We start from the raw sequence: 17500 nt of genomic DNA, 5'->3' as shown, positions 1-17500 counted from the left end.
CGGTCAGCCAAGAACATGAACCTGAGGCGATCATGATCATGTTGTAGCTCCTCCACCTCAAGCTTGGATGTTTTATTAACCGATTAGAGAACTGCACGAGTGTACAGGTGTCCATAATAATAATAATAATAATAATAATAATAAACAACAACAACAATAATAATAATTTAAAAAAATAAATAAAAAGGTTTAATATATATATATATATATATATATATATATATTTGTAAGTGATGTTGTGTGTAAATATTTGGATATCAAATTATATATATATATATATTTTGATATCCAAATATTTACATACATCACTTACAAATTGTTAAATTGTTAGTGTTATTATTCGTTTAGTGTTCTTCATCTTTGTGCAGTGAACTGATGATGATAATCTCTCTCAGTCTTTTATCTATATTTCTCTGTCCATTAGAGGGCAGCAGAGTGTTAGATTTGCTGCCATCACGCAGGTTCTCACACTCAGCAGGACCATAAACAAGAAAACACACTCTTTCTCTCCTTCTAGTCATCTCTGAGCTACGAATCCATGTAATCATGGTACTACTTTTTTTTCAGCAGTGATGTTCAACAAATTCTAGCTTAATTTTTTTTAAATCTAGTCCAGGATCATGAAGAAGAAAGAGAAAGGGAAAAGAGGAATGTTTCTGCAGAAATGACCAAGTGCACTCAGCACGGCCATCACCAAACCACAGCTGTGTGTGTGTGTGCGCGTGTGTGTGTACAAACTGCTGAACAATGCTGAAGCAAAAACAATGTGGGTTTGTTAACCAGAAAAACTCAACACTTTCAACTCACTGAACTACAGTAAAGACCAAACATCAAGACGAAACACCAGAAAAACACAAACACACAATGAAAAGCTTTAACTTTCTAATCAGCTGCACATTATTAAACAAACTTTTACAAGCATATTTATGTTGTAGTTTTTTTTATTTTACGTATGTTTGACTGAGATAATAAAACAGTGAATAAAATGTAGATTTATTTACAATGTCATTTAATTATCTTGCTAATATACTCCAGTTTGCAGGAATTCCAAAAAAACAATATATTGTTAAAATCTCTCAAAATGTAAATAAATTCAAGCAGAAAAACTAAATAAGTAACTTGTTCAAAATGGTTTATAAGCTATATGAGTACAGAACAGAAATAATTCTAGTAAAACAGTATGAAAGCTTGTACAGTGTTGTGCTGTTTATTTAAAAAATAAAAATCGGACAAATTCACAGCTTTTTGTCGCTGTTGGAGTTTGAGAGAGGAAAAGTGTCCATACTCATGCAGTGGAAGGAGTCAAGGTGAGAATCCAGTACACTTCTTTAAGCTCATGCTTGTGGAAGAAGGTGGATATTTTTTATGGTCAAACACCGACAGGCGTTTATAGACATTGAATATAAAGAAATGCTGTGTTCGAATTAACTCAGAAGTTCAAGGTACAAAGCGAAAAATGAAAGTTATTAAACAAAACTTTCCAGCTAATCATCCTCATCCAAACAGAGCTGGAGAGCTGGAGAGTTAGACATAAACTTGGGTAAGAGTCAGATTTTGGGAGTTTATTTTCTAACTTAGACTATAGCCGGTGTTTAAGGGTTCTCTAAAGCAGAATTATATTTTGGTGTTCACACACTAGTGTTGTGGAGCCTTATTTAACTCCCCTGGACTGTTCATTTATTAAACTATTTTTTATGCTGTGAAGGATTTTCAGAGAATACTGACCTTGTTTGGAACCAGAAGCTATAGCCTGTAATGAGTGTCTGGATTCTGGATGAATGTATTTTGGACCGTTCCTCCTTACAGAACATCTCCAGGTCAGTTAGGTCTGATAGTTGCCGAGCTGGACAGCCCGCTTCACATCACCCCACAGATGTTCAGTGATATTCAGGTCTGGGGACTGGGATGGCAGAACATTCCAGAACATTGATCTTGTTCCTCTGCATAAATGCCAGAGTAGATTTTGAGCAGTGTTTTGGGTCGTTGTCTTGTTGAAATATCCAGCCTCGGCGTAACTTCAACTTTGTGACTGATTCCTCAACATTATTCTCAAGAATCTGCTGACATTAAGTGGAATCCATGCGACCCTCAAGTTTACCCAGATTCCCAGTACCGGCACTGGCCACACGGCCCCACAGCATGATGGAACCTCCACCAAACTTTACTGTGGGTAGCAAGTGTTTTTCTTGGATTGCTGTGTCCTTTTGCCGCCGTGCATAACGGCCCTTGTTATGACCAAATAACTCAATCTTTGTTTCATCACTTCACAGCACCTTGAAGCTGGTTTGTCCAAATGTGCGTTTGCAGACCTCGAGCGACTCCGTTTGTGGCGTGTGAGAAGAAAAGGCTTCTTTCACATCACTCTCCTGTACAGTGATGTTGTAGGTCTTTGGAGGTGGTCTGTGGGCTGTTTTTGACCTTCTCACCATCCTTCGCTTCTCCAATATTTTACGTGTCCTGCCACTTCTGGCCTTAACAAGAACTGTACCTGTGGTCTTCCATTTCCTCACTATGTTCCTCACAGTGGACACTGACAGCTTATATCTCTGCCATAACTTTTTGTAGCCTTCCTCTAAACCATCATGTTGAACAATCTTTGTTTTCAGGTCATTTGAGAGTTGTTTTGATGCCTCCATGTCACCACTCTTCAGAGGAGAGACAAAAAGAACAACAACTTGCAATCGGCCTTAAATCCCTTTTCTCATGATTGGCTGCACCTGTCTATGACGTTCAAGGCTTAATGAGCCATCAAACCAATGATGTGTTCCAATTAATCAGTGCTAAGTAGTTACAGGTATTCAAATCAACAAAATGTCAAGGGTGCCCAAATTTATGCACCTGTCTAATTTCGTCTTGATGCATATTGCACATTTTCTGTTAATCCAATATACCTCATTTCACTACTAAAATATTACCGTGTCCTTTAGTTATTTGATAGATCAAAATGAAATTGCTGAACCAAACACCCAAATATTTATAAATGAAAATGATGGAAATGGTCAGGGGTGCCTAAACTTTTGGATACGATTGTATATGTTAGTAGAATTTCAACTCCATACTGTATGATCTGGAAAATCAACTTGCCAGAAAAGAATTAGTTTAACTTTGTGTTAGAGTATATTCGATGGTCACGCATGTAGTTAGAATAAACTCACAGAGAGTTTAGTCCCTTGTTTAAAGGGAAGCAGAGCTCTGTGTCTCCTGATGCTGTGAGCAGCCATGTTGATTCAGTGTCACTAGCTGAACTCGGGGTCGAGGAGACCGGCCCCATGCTCCGACTAATGCTTCAGGAGGAGATTTCTTTGTTTTGTTTTTATCCTAGTGACAAACACCACAGAGTAAAAAAAGTATTAATAATCAAAATATCTTTATGCTTTTTCTTGTTGAGGGAAATGTCTATTTTTTCTGTACTAATCACACATGGGGGGCACGGTGGCTTAGTGGTTAGCACGTTTGCCTCACACCTCGGGGTTCGGGGAATCGGGGTTCGATTCCCGCCTCCACCTTGTGTGTGGAGTTTGCATGTTCTCCCTGTTCCTTGGTGGTTTCCTCCGGGTACTCCGGTTTCGTCCCCCGGTCCAAAGACATGCATGGTAGGTTGATTGGCATCTCTGGAAAATTGTCTGTAGTGTGTGATTGCGTGAGTGAATGAGAGTGTGTGTGCCCTGCGATGGGTTGGCACTCTGTCCAGGGTGTATCCTGCCTTGATGCCTGATGACGCCCTGTGACCTGAGGTAGTTCGGATCAGTGGTAGAAAATGAGAGAGTGAGAGTAATCACACATGCTGATTGAAAATCACTGGAGTTTTCCTTTAATAGCTGTCACACTTGGTCGGAGGGCGAGAACCACATCGTTTTACACTTCCAACACTTTTCCTCTCACTGTGTGATACAGGACACTGATACAACTGACAGCTGCTTAGATTAATCAGCAATCGAGAGAGAGAGAGAGAGAGAGAGAGAGAAGAATATTTGGTGTTGAGACCCAGCATGACTCATTGTGAAGGGAAAAAAGAGAAGCATGTGTTCACTCGTATGAAAGCGGCATGTATGGAAAGATGATACTGGTGGAATATGTAAATGACGTTTCACATGAAGTGTGTTAAAATGCACAGGTTGTGAATGTAATGCACTTCCTGCTTGGTGATGTCACAGAGCAGGGTGGGGCTTTTCTTTTTATGGTTTATTTGCTCAGCAGCTCACTTCCTCAGTAGCTGCCATTGTAAGTAGGAGGGCGCTTGTATAAGTGTGTGTGAGAGAGGGAGAGAGCGTGCACTTAAAGACACACACACACACGCACGCACGCACGCACGCATTAGTGCAAGGTTGAAGCTGCTGGAGATCAGCGTACGGGCACCACAAGCCCACGAGCTCACCAGCATGGACCAGGATCTGGCGAGCAAAAGGCTCCACTCGAGGTAGGACATGAAACGACGGGGGATGGGTGGACAGACAGAGTGGGTAAAGAACGACAAGGTCTAAAGAACAGCGAGAAACAGATGGAGGGGGTCGATGAAGAAGTGTCTGGGTGGGGAAGAGACGCTCACTGAGGAGATTAGGCGTCTCACAGAGGCATACAGCTGTGCACAGAAAAGAAGGACACGTGTTCCAGAAAGAATGAAAAAAAAATCAGGATTTTCTTTAAGCTGTAGTTCGACTTGCTTGTTATTTTTTTCTCCTTCTTTTTCTTTTTGCATACGTGTCGTTCAGCTGATCTGCTTCAGCACTGTCTCGTGTAGCTATTTCCTCCTCGCTTCTTGGCTTCTTCCTGGCAGTCAGGTGTGGTGAAAGAATTTCAGTTACGAAAGCTTCAGAAGTCTCAGGGTCAGATTTACCTGACAAACACAATCCACAGCTCAAGGACGATCACACTGCCACAACCTATTTGTTTATAACTACGATTCGCTTTCTATAATAATTTAGAAAGGATATGGTTAGGGTTGAAGGCCAGGGATTAGTCATCATATCTCGCTTATGAAATGAACTCGTGTTTTGTTGAAAGTTTGCAGGTTCTCAGGAAATTCGGTTTGTTATCAGTGAACGTTAGGAGACTTAAATAACATTTCATAAAATTACATCGTTATACTTTCGTGTGATTACGGAATACACTGTGGTGTAACAGGAGTTTATGAACCTCGTTGCCGTTTCTCAGTTGATGTTTGATTCGACTTTACAGCTAAACACCATGTGACAGAATTAGCATGTATTAAGTTTGCTAACAACTAACACACTATTACACACATGTGTGTCCATTCTAAGGCATTGGAGAGAAACGAGGTGAATGTTACTTCATCTCTCTTTTTTTTCTATAGTGTTCGCACAGACGTTGTGTTAACGTTGCGTTGATGCTCAGTTTGTTTCTTGTTGGTATTTTGCTGTATTTCTTTTGGTGTTTTGGATAAACATTCACCTGTAACTTAGCTGACTATGTTACTGTGTTACTACACTATGTGTAAATTGTAATATCAGCTGATACGAGTGACACAAGCATTGCAAAATAAAAAAGATCGAATCAGGTAAAACTGTAGATTGCGTAAAAGTGCACATTTGCTTCACATATATGTTACAACAATCTTTTAAGTTTTGGGAACTTTTTATGCCACTTTTTATTTAACCTATAAATCTTACCGCAAATTTGCTCTGACTTTCCAGCTAACGTTATTGAAATCTTCAGCACGTATTCAACTTCCCTTAATGTTTAAATATAAAAATAATCAACATTTTGGTAGCAAACTGAAAGAAAATTCTTATAAATATTATACGTAATCTTTTTCTGAGCTCACAGAGAACACAAGCTATTATAAAGAGGATTGTTATCTAAAGCCCTATTCGGACAAGATTAGTTTTACGTGGGGACGTGGGGGGTAAAGTAATTATTACCAGAGCTTCTCTGTGATTTTAGTCCCGTCCGAATGTGCCATCTCGGTAATCATTACGGACAATGTCAGTAAAGATTACGGCGACTTTTACCTTCTGTAAAAAGGTCCGGAAAAATTACCTCAGGTAATACTAATCCCGTCCGAATAGACCCACTGTAAATATGTACCGTAAAATTCCATCATTTCCTGTTTAAAAGTAGTTTTTGGCGCGTTTTGCAAGCATGGAGGCGCCATGTTGTCTGTTTGCGCACGTGATAACAGGAAGCAACGTCATACGCACATGACGACAAGGAGGTTACTGTGGTGCGTAAAGCGAGTTACCCCTCCCACTTCTGCTAGTTTCACTGAGATGTCTTGTCCCATGCGAATTGGCCAATTAATATTACAGACGTCCTGAGGTAAAATTGCATTACTCCACGTCCCCACGTAAAACTAATCCTGTCCGAATAGGGCTTAAGACATTAATGTTTGCTAGACTTTTATTTAGGATTGAAGGACTCTAACATTAACATTTCCATGACGGCTCCTACAGTTTAGATTATTTAAACATCTCATTAGTTTATCTGGACTGTTACTAGCATACAGTAACTAGCATTGGACGTGCTGAATGCTAATAACGTATTAGGAACCGAATCAGGCTCCAATAACACTAAAATATTACTGATGGTATCTAATGGGATGTACGATTAAGCATTCTGATAAATATCTGATTCTGAGCGACTCTTCTCCATGTGCTTGGTGCAGCGTCTCCTCTCAGGTCCTATAGGAGCTTTACTAACCCACATGAACAGGCCTTTTGTCTCGTGTGTGTTTGGCTTTTATCTCAGACCTTCAACATTTACATTTAGATTTATTCATCTGGCAGGAGCTTTAATCCACGTGCAACAAATGAATCAGGATCCAAGCCACAGAGCTGAGAGAGCACATCAGGGGGAAATTTTCAGCTTTGAGGGCAAAACAGCAGCTTTCTGGCAACCCGGAGATCTTATTCTATCTTATTTTTTAGCATACGGTGAACTTTTGATGTTTACGATATGTTGTGTGCGACATCCCTTCAGCACAGTTTTTTTTATTTTATCTATCTAAAAGCAAATAAACAGACGATATTGTTTTAATTAAAATAACATTAATTTCTAACTACATATGTTTTTGTAAGTCTGGGTTGTACAAAAGGGAGCCAAGGTAATAACTATTAACTAACTTAGCCTACTGTTAGCTAACTGTTAGCTTATTTGACTCGTTATTAGTGCCTAGTTTAAAAAATCCTGATTTATCTGTTGTTACTAATCATATAAATTATGTAAGATTCGTCTACGGATAACCTGGTTAGCTAAGTTTCTTCATGCTAGCTAGACAGTTAATTTAGCATCAGCGTTAATATGTTGTAGCTCTGATACTAAACATCACAAAATATAAAATAATGGTTAAAGGCTAGATGTGAAATCTAATAATGTAATGCCGCATAAACAACTAAATAACAGTACATGATCAAAATTCTATCGTACTGTAATGTTTCAGAATCTTTTTTTAAATCATTTTTCCACAGTATTTTTGTTTGTAAATGAGAAAAGAAACCCAACAACAACACGCGCTCTAATGAAAGCCACTGCTGAGACATTACCCTGTGGGAGGCTTTGATAAAAGGGTGCCAAAATATACGGTACACCAGTTTTGGATACAAAGCGAGCTTTATTTTCGAATAATTGCTAAGTAAATGATGTGGCCATGTGCTATAAATGATAAATGGCTGTGATATAAGACTGCGGCGGAAAGAAAAGGAGTGGGAAGTGCTTTTAGGTCACTGAGAAGAGAAAGAATGAAAAGAAAAAAAAAAAAAAAGAAAAAACAACCAAAGGGGGGAAAAAACATTTTTTTAGAGTTTCTCTCTGGTTTCCTTGACAACTGGACTTCATTGCCTTCATTTAGGTTTGGATTAAAGCTCTGAACACCTCACTGTAACTCCACATAGCAGAAAGCAGAGGCTGAATATCACAAGGGTCAGACAGCCTTTAAAAACGATTTATATAAAAGCTGTATAAAAAAAAGGAATGCAGAAAGGTCTACATGACAGAACTTTATTGCGAGAACAAGGTCCCAAAAGTCTTTTTTTCTGCCTTCCAATTCTTTAATTTCCTGTAGAATCTTTAGAAGCTGTGTTTGCTTGTGTATGATGGTCCTTTAGCAAGTTAGCTAGCTAGCATGTACAGTAAGAACAACTGCAGTTTAGCTCATTCATTCATTCATCTTCTACCGCTTATCCGAACCACCTCGGGTCACAGGGAGCCTGTGCCTATCTCAGGCGTCATCGGGCATCAAGGCAGGATACACCCTGGACATAGTGCCAAGCCATCGCAGGGCACACACACTCTCTCATTCACTCACACAATCACACACTACGGACAATTTTCCAGAGATGCCAATCAACCTACCATGCATGTCTTTGGACCGGGGGAGGAAACCAGAGTACCCGGAGGAAACCCCCAAGGCACGGGGAGAACATGCAAACTCCACACACACAAGGCGGAGGCGTGAATCAAACCCCCAACCCTGGAGGTGTGAGGTGAACGTGCTAACCACTAAGCCACCGTGCCCCCGCCAGTTTAGTTCGGTTAAAGACAATTTACTCTTAATCTTAGCTAATAATTAGAGTTATTTTCTCTTATTTTCTCTTGTGTCTTGAGAAGCATGCAATCCTGATATAACCAAGCCTGTCAGCTAACTTGCTAATTATGCTAATTCTATTAAGGATGTGTTTGTTTACCGTGTAGCACAAAGTGTTTTGTTTGATTTTGAGTTTGTGAGTTGTGCAGTATATTAACTGTTGGCTGTTGAATTCAATTATTCATAAAAACCCCCGAATCTAAAGCTGTTCTCAAACCGAACTGTGAACAAAACTGCATTTTTAAAAATCCACAATAACGCATTTGGGCCCTGTGAGACCACAGGCCTATTATTATGGTGTAATTGTTTCTGTCCTCGCTAATTACCAGTGTGTACCGTGCTCTCCGTGAAGGAATGACCACAGGCACGTCTCTTGTCCTGCCAGTGAGGCCACCAGAGCGGTCAAATCCCAGTGCCAGTCCTGGAAGCTGGAGTTCAGCCCAGTTTTTGTGGTTTGTTCTGTATCTCTGACTGAACCTGAAATTTGCTGGGTCTCTGAGCAGGAACGTTACTGAAACCTTCCAGACTTCGAACGTTCCTCACACGTACAGTATCCATCTGAAATGTTGTAAAAGACCTGGTCTAGTATTTAAACCAAATCTTTTTTAAGCTAACAAAGATGTTTCGAGTGATTTTTTAGTTCGAGGCTACACACTTACATACACACACTGCATCTAAAGCTTTACTAAAGAAGTTATCATGCTGTCATGACGGTAGCATGCAAATGAAAAGGACGTTCCAACCAGGAAGTCAAATGTGAATGAGGAAGTGAAAGGGAAGTAATGATAAAAGAATTTAATGTTAGCTCAAGCTCATTTTTGGAATACAAGCAGCTGTAAAGTTTGGGGTTTGGTTTTGGTTTGAGGAATAATATCAGGTTCTTGGTTGGGTTTTTCCAGAAGAATGTAGTAGAAATTTTAAGGAAGCTAACCTATAATTATGTAAAAGAACCATTTGGAGTACCGCTTCTTTAAATGTACATAATGCCTTACATACATGATCTAGAATAAAAATCCTAAAATGTTTGACATCTTTCCCCAAACCGAGCCGAGTTCTTCTAGCTCTCTGCTTTCTAAAAATAAACTCGAGAGACTGCACAACACACTCAGTTGACCTTAGTGGTTGATTTACTCCCGTGCCATGTAATTCCTGCAGGTTCCGTCTCGTCTATCGTCTGATTGATTGCCGTTTGTGCCGTTGAGATGTTTACAAGAGTTCGCTCAGTATTACATAATCCTGATTTAAGAGGTCAAAGTACATTCAGATAATCAACATCATGACTGAAACTGTGTGTTTAAACTGGAGTTATGGTGGATGAATTAGTGCTAGAAACCTTGGAAAATGAGTCCTGCTTTTCATCCGTTCTTCTCCTCAAGTCTCTGCTGGCACTCTGCTATGCGAGCAGATTTATTTTATTTGGCCGCACTGCTCGTATTCTTGGCTTTGTTTTCGTCTAGACAGAGCTACGTTTATCCAGCAACGTGCGGCGCTCTGGTTTGATCGGTTCTCCTTCAGGTGTCTCTCTGGAAAGGTTCCTTGTAGAACCGTTCAGCAGAACGTTTCCCTATCAGTTACTATTCTGTAGCTGAATAAATTTACAACCGCTAACGATACAAATTCCACAAGTGGATTATTTGCTAGCTTTTCATTAAATCAGGCATGTTGTCTAGTTAGCGAGTGCTATGTTATATCCTCAGCGCTTTCACCTATTTGGACAGGGGATTCTGGACGAGTCCAATCACGTACCAGACGTTTTTAACAGTAACATCCAGACCAAACCTGTGGCTCTTTACTGTTATTTACTAATTACTGTAACTGGTGGCGGAAATATTTACTGTAAGCTCTAATTGTTCTATATAATTAATTAAAAGGTTTACTGTAAAAAAATAAAATTGTATTTATCACACTGCTGTATATAAAATGGTAAGAATAAAAATATAACTAGAATGACTTGAATCACAAGCAAAGGGAAACAATATATTGGAAATATAAAAAATCTTAGTGCGGCTTAGTGGTTAGCACGTTCGCCTCACACCTCCGGGGTTGGGGGTTCGATTCCTGCCTCCGCCTTGTGTGTGTGGAGTTTGCATGTTCTCCCCGTGCCTCGGGGGTTTCCTCCGGGTACTCCGGTTTCCTCCCCGGTCCAAAGACATGCATGGTAGGTTGATTGGCATCTCTGGAAAATTGTCCGCAGTGTGTGAGTGCGTGAGTGAATGAGAGTGTGTGTGTGTGCCCTGTGATGGGTTGGCACTCCGTCCATGGTGTATCCTGCCTTGATGCCCGATGATGCCTGAGATAGGCACAGGCTCCCTGTGACCAGAGGTAGTTCGGATAAGCGGTAGAAGATGAGTGAGTGAATGAATGAATAAACATTACAATGTAACATTGTAAGTCATTACAGTTAAACTCTGTCTGATTATATGGCACTAATTTACTACACTAAGGGTTAAAAGTGTAAAGTTCACCCTCAAGAACACTTTGTTAAAGATTCATTGAGGTCTTGACCTTCTGCTGAAATGAATGATACACGTTTGTGACCTGCTGTGAGGAAGCTCGTCATCACAACGAGACGTTAAACTGCCTCACGTTTGCTACTAATGTTCAGATCAAACGGTGTGAATGTCAAGAAAAACGCAACCTCTCTGAGATCCGGAGAGAATTATACAGAGAGTAAAAAGAGTTTAAAGAGTCCAGGAGTCTGTTAGCAGGAGCTGTGATGTGCTAATCGTTTAGAAAGAGCCGATATGTTCACCGTGGAAGCAGCGACATCATGAAAAGGAGTGTCTTATGTGATTAATACAAGAGTCTCCAACAAGCTGAACAACTGATAGTGGATCTGGGACCCTGATTTACTTTGTGAGTAGTCACGTTTCGTGTTTCAATGATGGCATAAACGAAGCTACGTGAACTTTTGAGGAAGAGAAAAAGCTAAATATCTCCAGATAATATTAATTCCTGATACTACCATAAAAACAGTTTCAATCTACTTTAATGTCTGCTGTTTGGTCGTATTGATTTACTCACACAGAGCTAGTCTTCAGATATACGGCATAAACCCTCTGAATTACATACTCATTAAAGCTGTGGGGGGGGGCACGGTGGTTTAGTGGTTAGCATGTTCGCCTCATGCCTCCAGGGTTGGGGGTTCGATTCCAACCTCCACCTTGTGTGTGTGGAGTTTACATGTTCTCCCCGTGCCTCGGGGGTTTCCTCCGGGTACTCCGGTTTCCTCCCCCGGTCCAAAGACATGCATGGTAGGTTGATTGGCATCTCTGGAAAATTGTCCGTAGTGTGTGAGTGCGTGAGTGAATGAGAGTGTGTGTGTGCCCTGCGATGGGTTGGCACTCCGTCCAGGGTGTATCCTGCTTTGATGCCCGATGGCACAGATAGGCACAGGCTCCCCGTGACCCGAGGTGGTTCGGATAAGTGGTAGAAGATGAATGAGTGAATGAATGAATAAAGCTACAGGATGTGGCTTTGAAAGGTCGCCCTCTCTGGTAGTAAAATGCTACTGCAAGCTGCTCCCTTGAGAATATTTTGCCAAAACAATGACAACAAAATTAGATGTGAAGAGAAAACAAGAAATAAGAAAACAAAACTTAAACAAAGAAATGTATAAAAAAACTGAGTCATTAGCGTACTGTCATGAGTTCACTCGGTCTGCAACCGGTTATCGATGCAAATTCCCCTCATCTATCATTTAGCTTTTTGTCAGATTGTCTAATGTCTAATGCTTACTCTCTTTTACTTTTCCTTCTCTCTCCTGACAAACACACTGTACCAAGACTTCTTTTGCACCGTGAAGTGATTTGAGCGTGAATTTTTATCACAATCATTTCTATTCATTCTTTTCCTGTCCTAACACACACACGTTAAACAGACAGAGCAGAGATAGACCTTATTATTAAAGCAGGACCTGCGAATTCAACAGATTTCCTTTCATCTAACATCACTCAACGTCCACAGCTCCCCTGCTGAACAAATCAAACGAAGAACACTCTCTGCAGTCAACCATTAAATCTCCAATACAATGTCTCCAGCTTTGTTAATGATTTAGAGTCTTAAATAACCTTCTGCAGCAAAGCAGCCGGTAAGTAATCAGTAGCAGATCCTGTCAGCAAGTCGCCGAATTCATCTAAAGGTGGAGGTGGAGGTGGAGGTACACGCATCAAGGACAAATTATTCACCATTGATTGGTGTCGTTCGAACAGCCGAGCGGGTTTACTTCAGGACTCTGTGTAAGGATGATCGGATTGACTGATGACTGACGAAGAGAACCTCAAGAAAGAAAGTCTTTATAAAGCGCTTGCTAATTTGGTGCTGCGCAGAAAAGAATCGGATGACAGAAGGATTGATGTGGGGTTGCACCATCATGCCCTTCTCCTAGGACCTAGGAGTTCTTAACTGAATATCAGTCAGGATCAGCAGGTGCCGGATTAGCAGAGTGTCCAAAGCTCCAGGTGTCCTCAGAGCATCGGCAGTGCAATGGGGAAATAAAACAGATTGTCTCTCTCTCTCTCTCTCTCTCTCTCTCCCTCTCTCCCTCTCTCCCTCTCACTCTGACAGAGAGGAAGGATGTGTCAGACTTTCGTCATTTGTCGTCACTCACTCGTTGTCTTCAGACCGATCGGTTGGTTTGTCAGAGACTGAGTTTGAACTTTTTTGCGAATCATCCACATATGCGCTGACTTGGATTCTATGAGACTTGGATCTTTGAAACCATCACAATCAGATCTCGCTTGGATTGGACAGATCGTTCGGATCTTCTCGCAGACCTTCTGCAGTCTTGTATCTTCAGGAGTCTTGTCTCGTTACGTCCATGTCCTGAGATAATTCTCTTCAAGCTTGTGATGGTTGTGATTTTCTGCTGAACTCTAAAACATCTAGTCTTGTGACAACATCTTGTGACAAACGCCAAACATTCGGAAGTTTCTTTACGAGTCACTGTGAGCTTTCCATCTGTAATCATTAAACTCTCAGATAAAAGGTCCTGGACGATCCCATCATGTCTGCTGGAGCTTGTCCCCTGAGTGGGGCTCAGATCGCTTTGTGTAGACTCGTCCATCGTGGACCGAGACCTCAGGTCACTCTGAAACCTCTACAAACTGAGTTGGAGCTGTATGTGGAAAAAACTCGGGCTAAACAGAAACAAAGGTACGAGTAAGACTTGTTTCAAGCCTCAAGCTTTTAATTTTATCGCTATTACTGTATTACCAATGCAGACAGAATTCGATCTTTTTAAAAGCTACTTTGAATTCGAATACACTATCAAAGATGATCGGATCATTTTAATCTGCTACAGAAGTCCTCGATTCAGATGTCAGTATTCAGATATCGGATTTACGCTGGCGTTAAAGCGTTATTTTGTTGAAGACACATAAACAGTAATCTCAGTTAGACAATATAAAAATCTTCCTGTTTATTAATACAGCTTTTAATAAGTTCTATTCACTTTGAAAAGCCCTGTGGACAGGAACGATGATGGACTGATTAATGAGGGACCGGGAACTAGCTTTGCATATCGTGCAGGGCTTCCAGAACATGTACAGTATGTGGATGATGACAAAAGGTCAAATCTAAGTATAAACACAAAGGCTAAGATCAGATCGTATCATTTTTTTATCCAGATGATGCAATAATAATCTCTCAGTGACTCATTCGATCTTCATTCAAGCCCAGGAATGACCTTTGTTTTAGAAATTCAGACAACAGTCATTTTTTCTTTTCTTTTCTTTTTTTTCTTTTCTTTTCTTTTCTTCTCTCTCTCTCTCTCTCTCTCTCTCTCTCTCTTACACGTGCAATTTATTCATTTAATCCTTGAATTTATTGCTTACTAACATCTAATCTACAATACAGAACAGCGTGCAAATATATTTATTAACAATAATATCTGCTATCAAATATTTTAAAGAAATCTATATTGCGTATTGTATTGCTTCAAATATTTAATGCACAGTGTCAGAGACTTCATTATACTCTGGAAGTTTTAGAAATGAGTCAATTAACTAGTTCTGAGATGATATGACTGGAAGAGTGTACAAACTTTTGCACACGACACAATAAATAAATATCTGCAGTGACTGTGTTTTAAGAAATTTTTCAAAATGCTTTTTTTTGGCAATGCAGGGGTGCTCAAACTTTTGCGTACAACTGTAGTCATATTTAAGTGAGGATGTGTATCATAGTTCTTCTAGTTCTTTAAGGAGTCGTTTACTGCATACTGTACGTATGGGTTCTTACCTTTGAAGAACTGTGAGGTACATTGTGTTTCACAAGAACCTGTAGTTCTAGTTTAGGTTCTTCTGGAGCAACAAACAGTCAACACAGCTGCAGGATTTCTTTCCAGCCAATCAGGAGCCACACTTGATGCTGCTCGTGTAATCAGGTGATTTAATCTAGACAAGGAGTAATCCTGGCTCCTGATTGGCTGGATTGAAAACCTGCAGCGACAGTTAGATCCCAGTTCAGAGAGATTTTGTAAATTGAATAAAAAGACATATCAAATGTTGATCAACTGCAAATCAAAGGTTTACATTAATACACGGAAAACATTTTTATCGTTACTATAACAACAGCTCATTCACAGGGACCTGTACAGCTGACGTTATACTTTATAAATGTATTTTAAAAAGTTGTTGATATGATGACGGAAATGTTTGTACGGTGTTTCTGGAAGGAGCCTCCAGTGTCAGCGCTTTGTAGCTAAAGCAGTAAATCTGTAATCTTTCTGACTACAAACTCTGTGCTTTTTGTCCTGCTCAGGATGGAGGCGTCTTGTTTGGAGCTGGCTTTAGAAGGTGAGCGTCTGTGCAAAGCCGGAGATTTCAAAGGTGGCACGGCGTTCTTCGAGGCCGCGGTTCAGGTCGGAACGGACGATCTGAAGACCCTCAGTGCCATTTACAGCCAGCTGGGAAACGCTTACTTCTACCTCAAGGAGTACGGCAAAGCTCTGGAGTATCACGGACACGATCTCACGCTCGCCAGGTACCGACAATCAGCTGAACGCAGAAACAGTGTTTGTTTTTGTCATGTTTTAATTTTCATTTCGTGGGGTTCAAGGGTGGCATTCATTTCCAAGTTCTTTGTAAGTTCTAGCTCAGAAAAGGCGACGTCAAAATCATCCTCGTCATCAATAAGTTAAAGAACCTCGTCTGTTTTATAAATAGACATCTCAGTAACCGGTCGTGTTTGGAGAAACAGGTGAAAGTGACAGCGCTGTGTGTGTGTGTGTGTGTACAGGACCATCGGGGACAGGATCGGGGAAGCCAAGGCGAGCGGGAACCTGGGGAACACGCTGAAGGTCCTCGGACGCTACGACGAGGCGGTGGTGTGCTGCCAGAGACATCTGGACATCTCGCAAGAGCAAGGAGATAAGGTACAAAACTCACACACCAAATAACCTAAACAGCACTAAAGCAAAAGCAACACTCAGTGACAGTTTTAAACAAAGGTCCAGTTATGCTTTCCAACTTAACACAACATTCCTTAACCAGTCAGAACCGCTTACTTTTACATCAAATGGGTCCAGTTCTAATAAAATAACCAGTTATTGATTACAAAAAAACTTATTAACTTTGAAAATCACTGAACTTTTTTCTTTATTATTATTTAAAGGAGTCTTTTGATATCAGATAATATCAATTCTTTATACTTTAATATTTATAGATTAAAAAGCATGCATATATAATTTTTAATATTATATTGTTGTTAACAAAGTAAAAATAATTATAATAAATAAAAATAAATTATTAAAAAAAATGTTTAAGGATCGTTTAGGGATTTTAACTGTATTTACATTTTATTTATTTTTAATGTAAAATAACTTAAAAGTAAACTTAAAGTAAAAAGTTTCATTTGGTCCTTGGCCTTGTATAATTAAGAATGTTAACATACTTTTTTATAATTTTTTATATATTATTTTTAATTACAAAATCAAAATCTGCCATTTTTGTATTATTTATTAAATCTAATCTTTCAGTTGTTGGATTAGGACATTCATTCATTCATTCATTCATTCATTCATCTTCTACCGCTTATCCAAACTACCTCGGGTCACGGGGAGCCTGTGCCTATCTCAGGCGTCATCGGGCATCAAGGCAGGATACACCCTGGACGGAGTGCCAACCCATCACAGGGCACACACACACACTCATTCACTTATGCAATCACACACTATGGACAATTTCCCAGAGATGCCAATCAACCTACCATGCATGTCTTTGGACTGGGGGAGGAAACCGGAGTACCCGGAGGAAACCCCCGAGGCACGGGGAGAACATGCAAACTCCACACACACAAGGTGGAGGTGGGATTCGAACCCCGACCCTGGAGGTGTGAGGCGAACGTGCTAACCACTAAGCCACCGTGCCCCCCTGGATTAGGACAAATTGTAAAATAAATTTATTTTAATATAAGTTCTGTTGACCTGTGGGTTAGATCGCATTTTTTTGTGAATGGCGTCTCTCTGTCTTGGTTGCTGCACTTTCCTTTGTTTCGTGCTCCTGGAGACGGCTTAAAGACAGACGGCAGGTTCTTTCCTTTCTCACAGCGACATTATCACACAATCAATATAAAAATGTCAGCACATCAGCAGGCGGTGAACCAGAGAAGCTTTGCAACTTTAATCGCTCGTCTCCGTGCGGTGCACAAAACAGAGACCTGCTGCTTAAATCTGAACTTAAACTCGTCACAGACGGTCTGTATCGTCCTCGGTCTGTATCTCTGAAAACCCTCCGCTTTCTCAAGCGCACTAATCTCTCAGAAAGTCTGGATTACCCTATATTGTGTGTCCTGGATTAGAGGATAGCGTACTAATGAAATCCCACAATGCACCACTGTAGCACCAGGTAACGCAACACCATGACAAACATCTTAACACCGTTCACCGCCACGTCCCAATCCACATGCCTTATTTATTATATAGGCCACAAAAATACTTTCACAGCATTAAACGTCTCACGA

The 17500-nt window shown here is 40.4% G+C and overlaps 1 protein-coding gene across 2 annotated transcripts in view; it reads left to right on the top strand.

The window, feature by feature from the left end:
- Nucleotides 1-4231: 4231 nt before the first annotated feature.
- gpsm1b (G protein signaling modulator 1b) overlaps nucleotides 4232-17500 on the top strand; it is a 30293-nt gene continuing 17024 nt past the window's right edge. For both annotated transcript variants that reach the window (XM_060862991.1, XM_060862990.1), the window contains exons 1-3: nucleotides 4232-4417; nucleotides 15302-15523; nucleotides 15779-15914. In XM_060862991.1, coding sequence (XP_060718974.1) covers nucleotides 4380-4417; nucleotides 15302-15523; nucleotides 15779-15914 — 396 coding nt within the window. In that variant the 5' untranslated portion in view covers nucleotides 4232-4379. The remainder of the gene's footprint in view (nucleotides 4418-15301; nucleotides 15524-15778; nucleotides 15915-17500) is intronic.

Source organism: Tachysurus vachellii, chromosome 26 (assembly GCF_030014155.1).
Source record: "Tachysurus vachellii isolate PV-2020 chromosome 26, HZAU_Pvac_v1, whole genome shotgun sequence".
NCBI lineage: Eukaryota > Metazoa > Chordata > Actinopteri > Siluriformes > Bagridae > Tachysurus > Tachysurus vachellii.
Note: the sequence above shows the minus strand (reverse complement) of the source record. Positions and strands in the feature narration are given on the sequence as shown.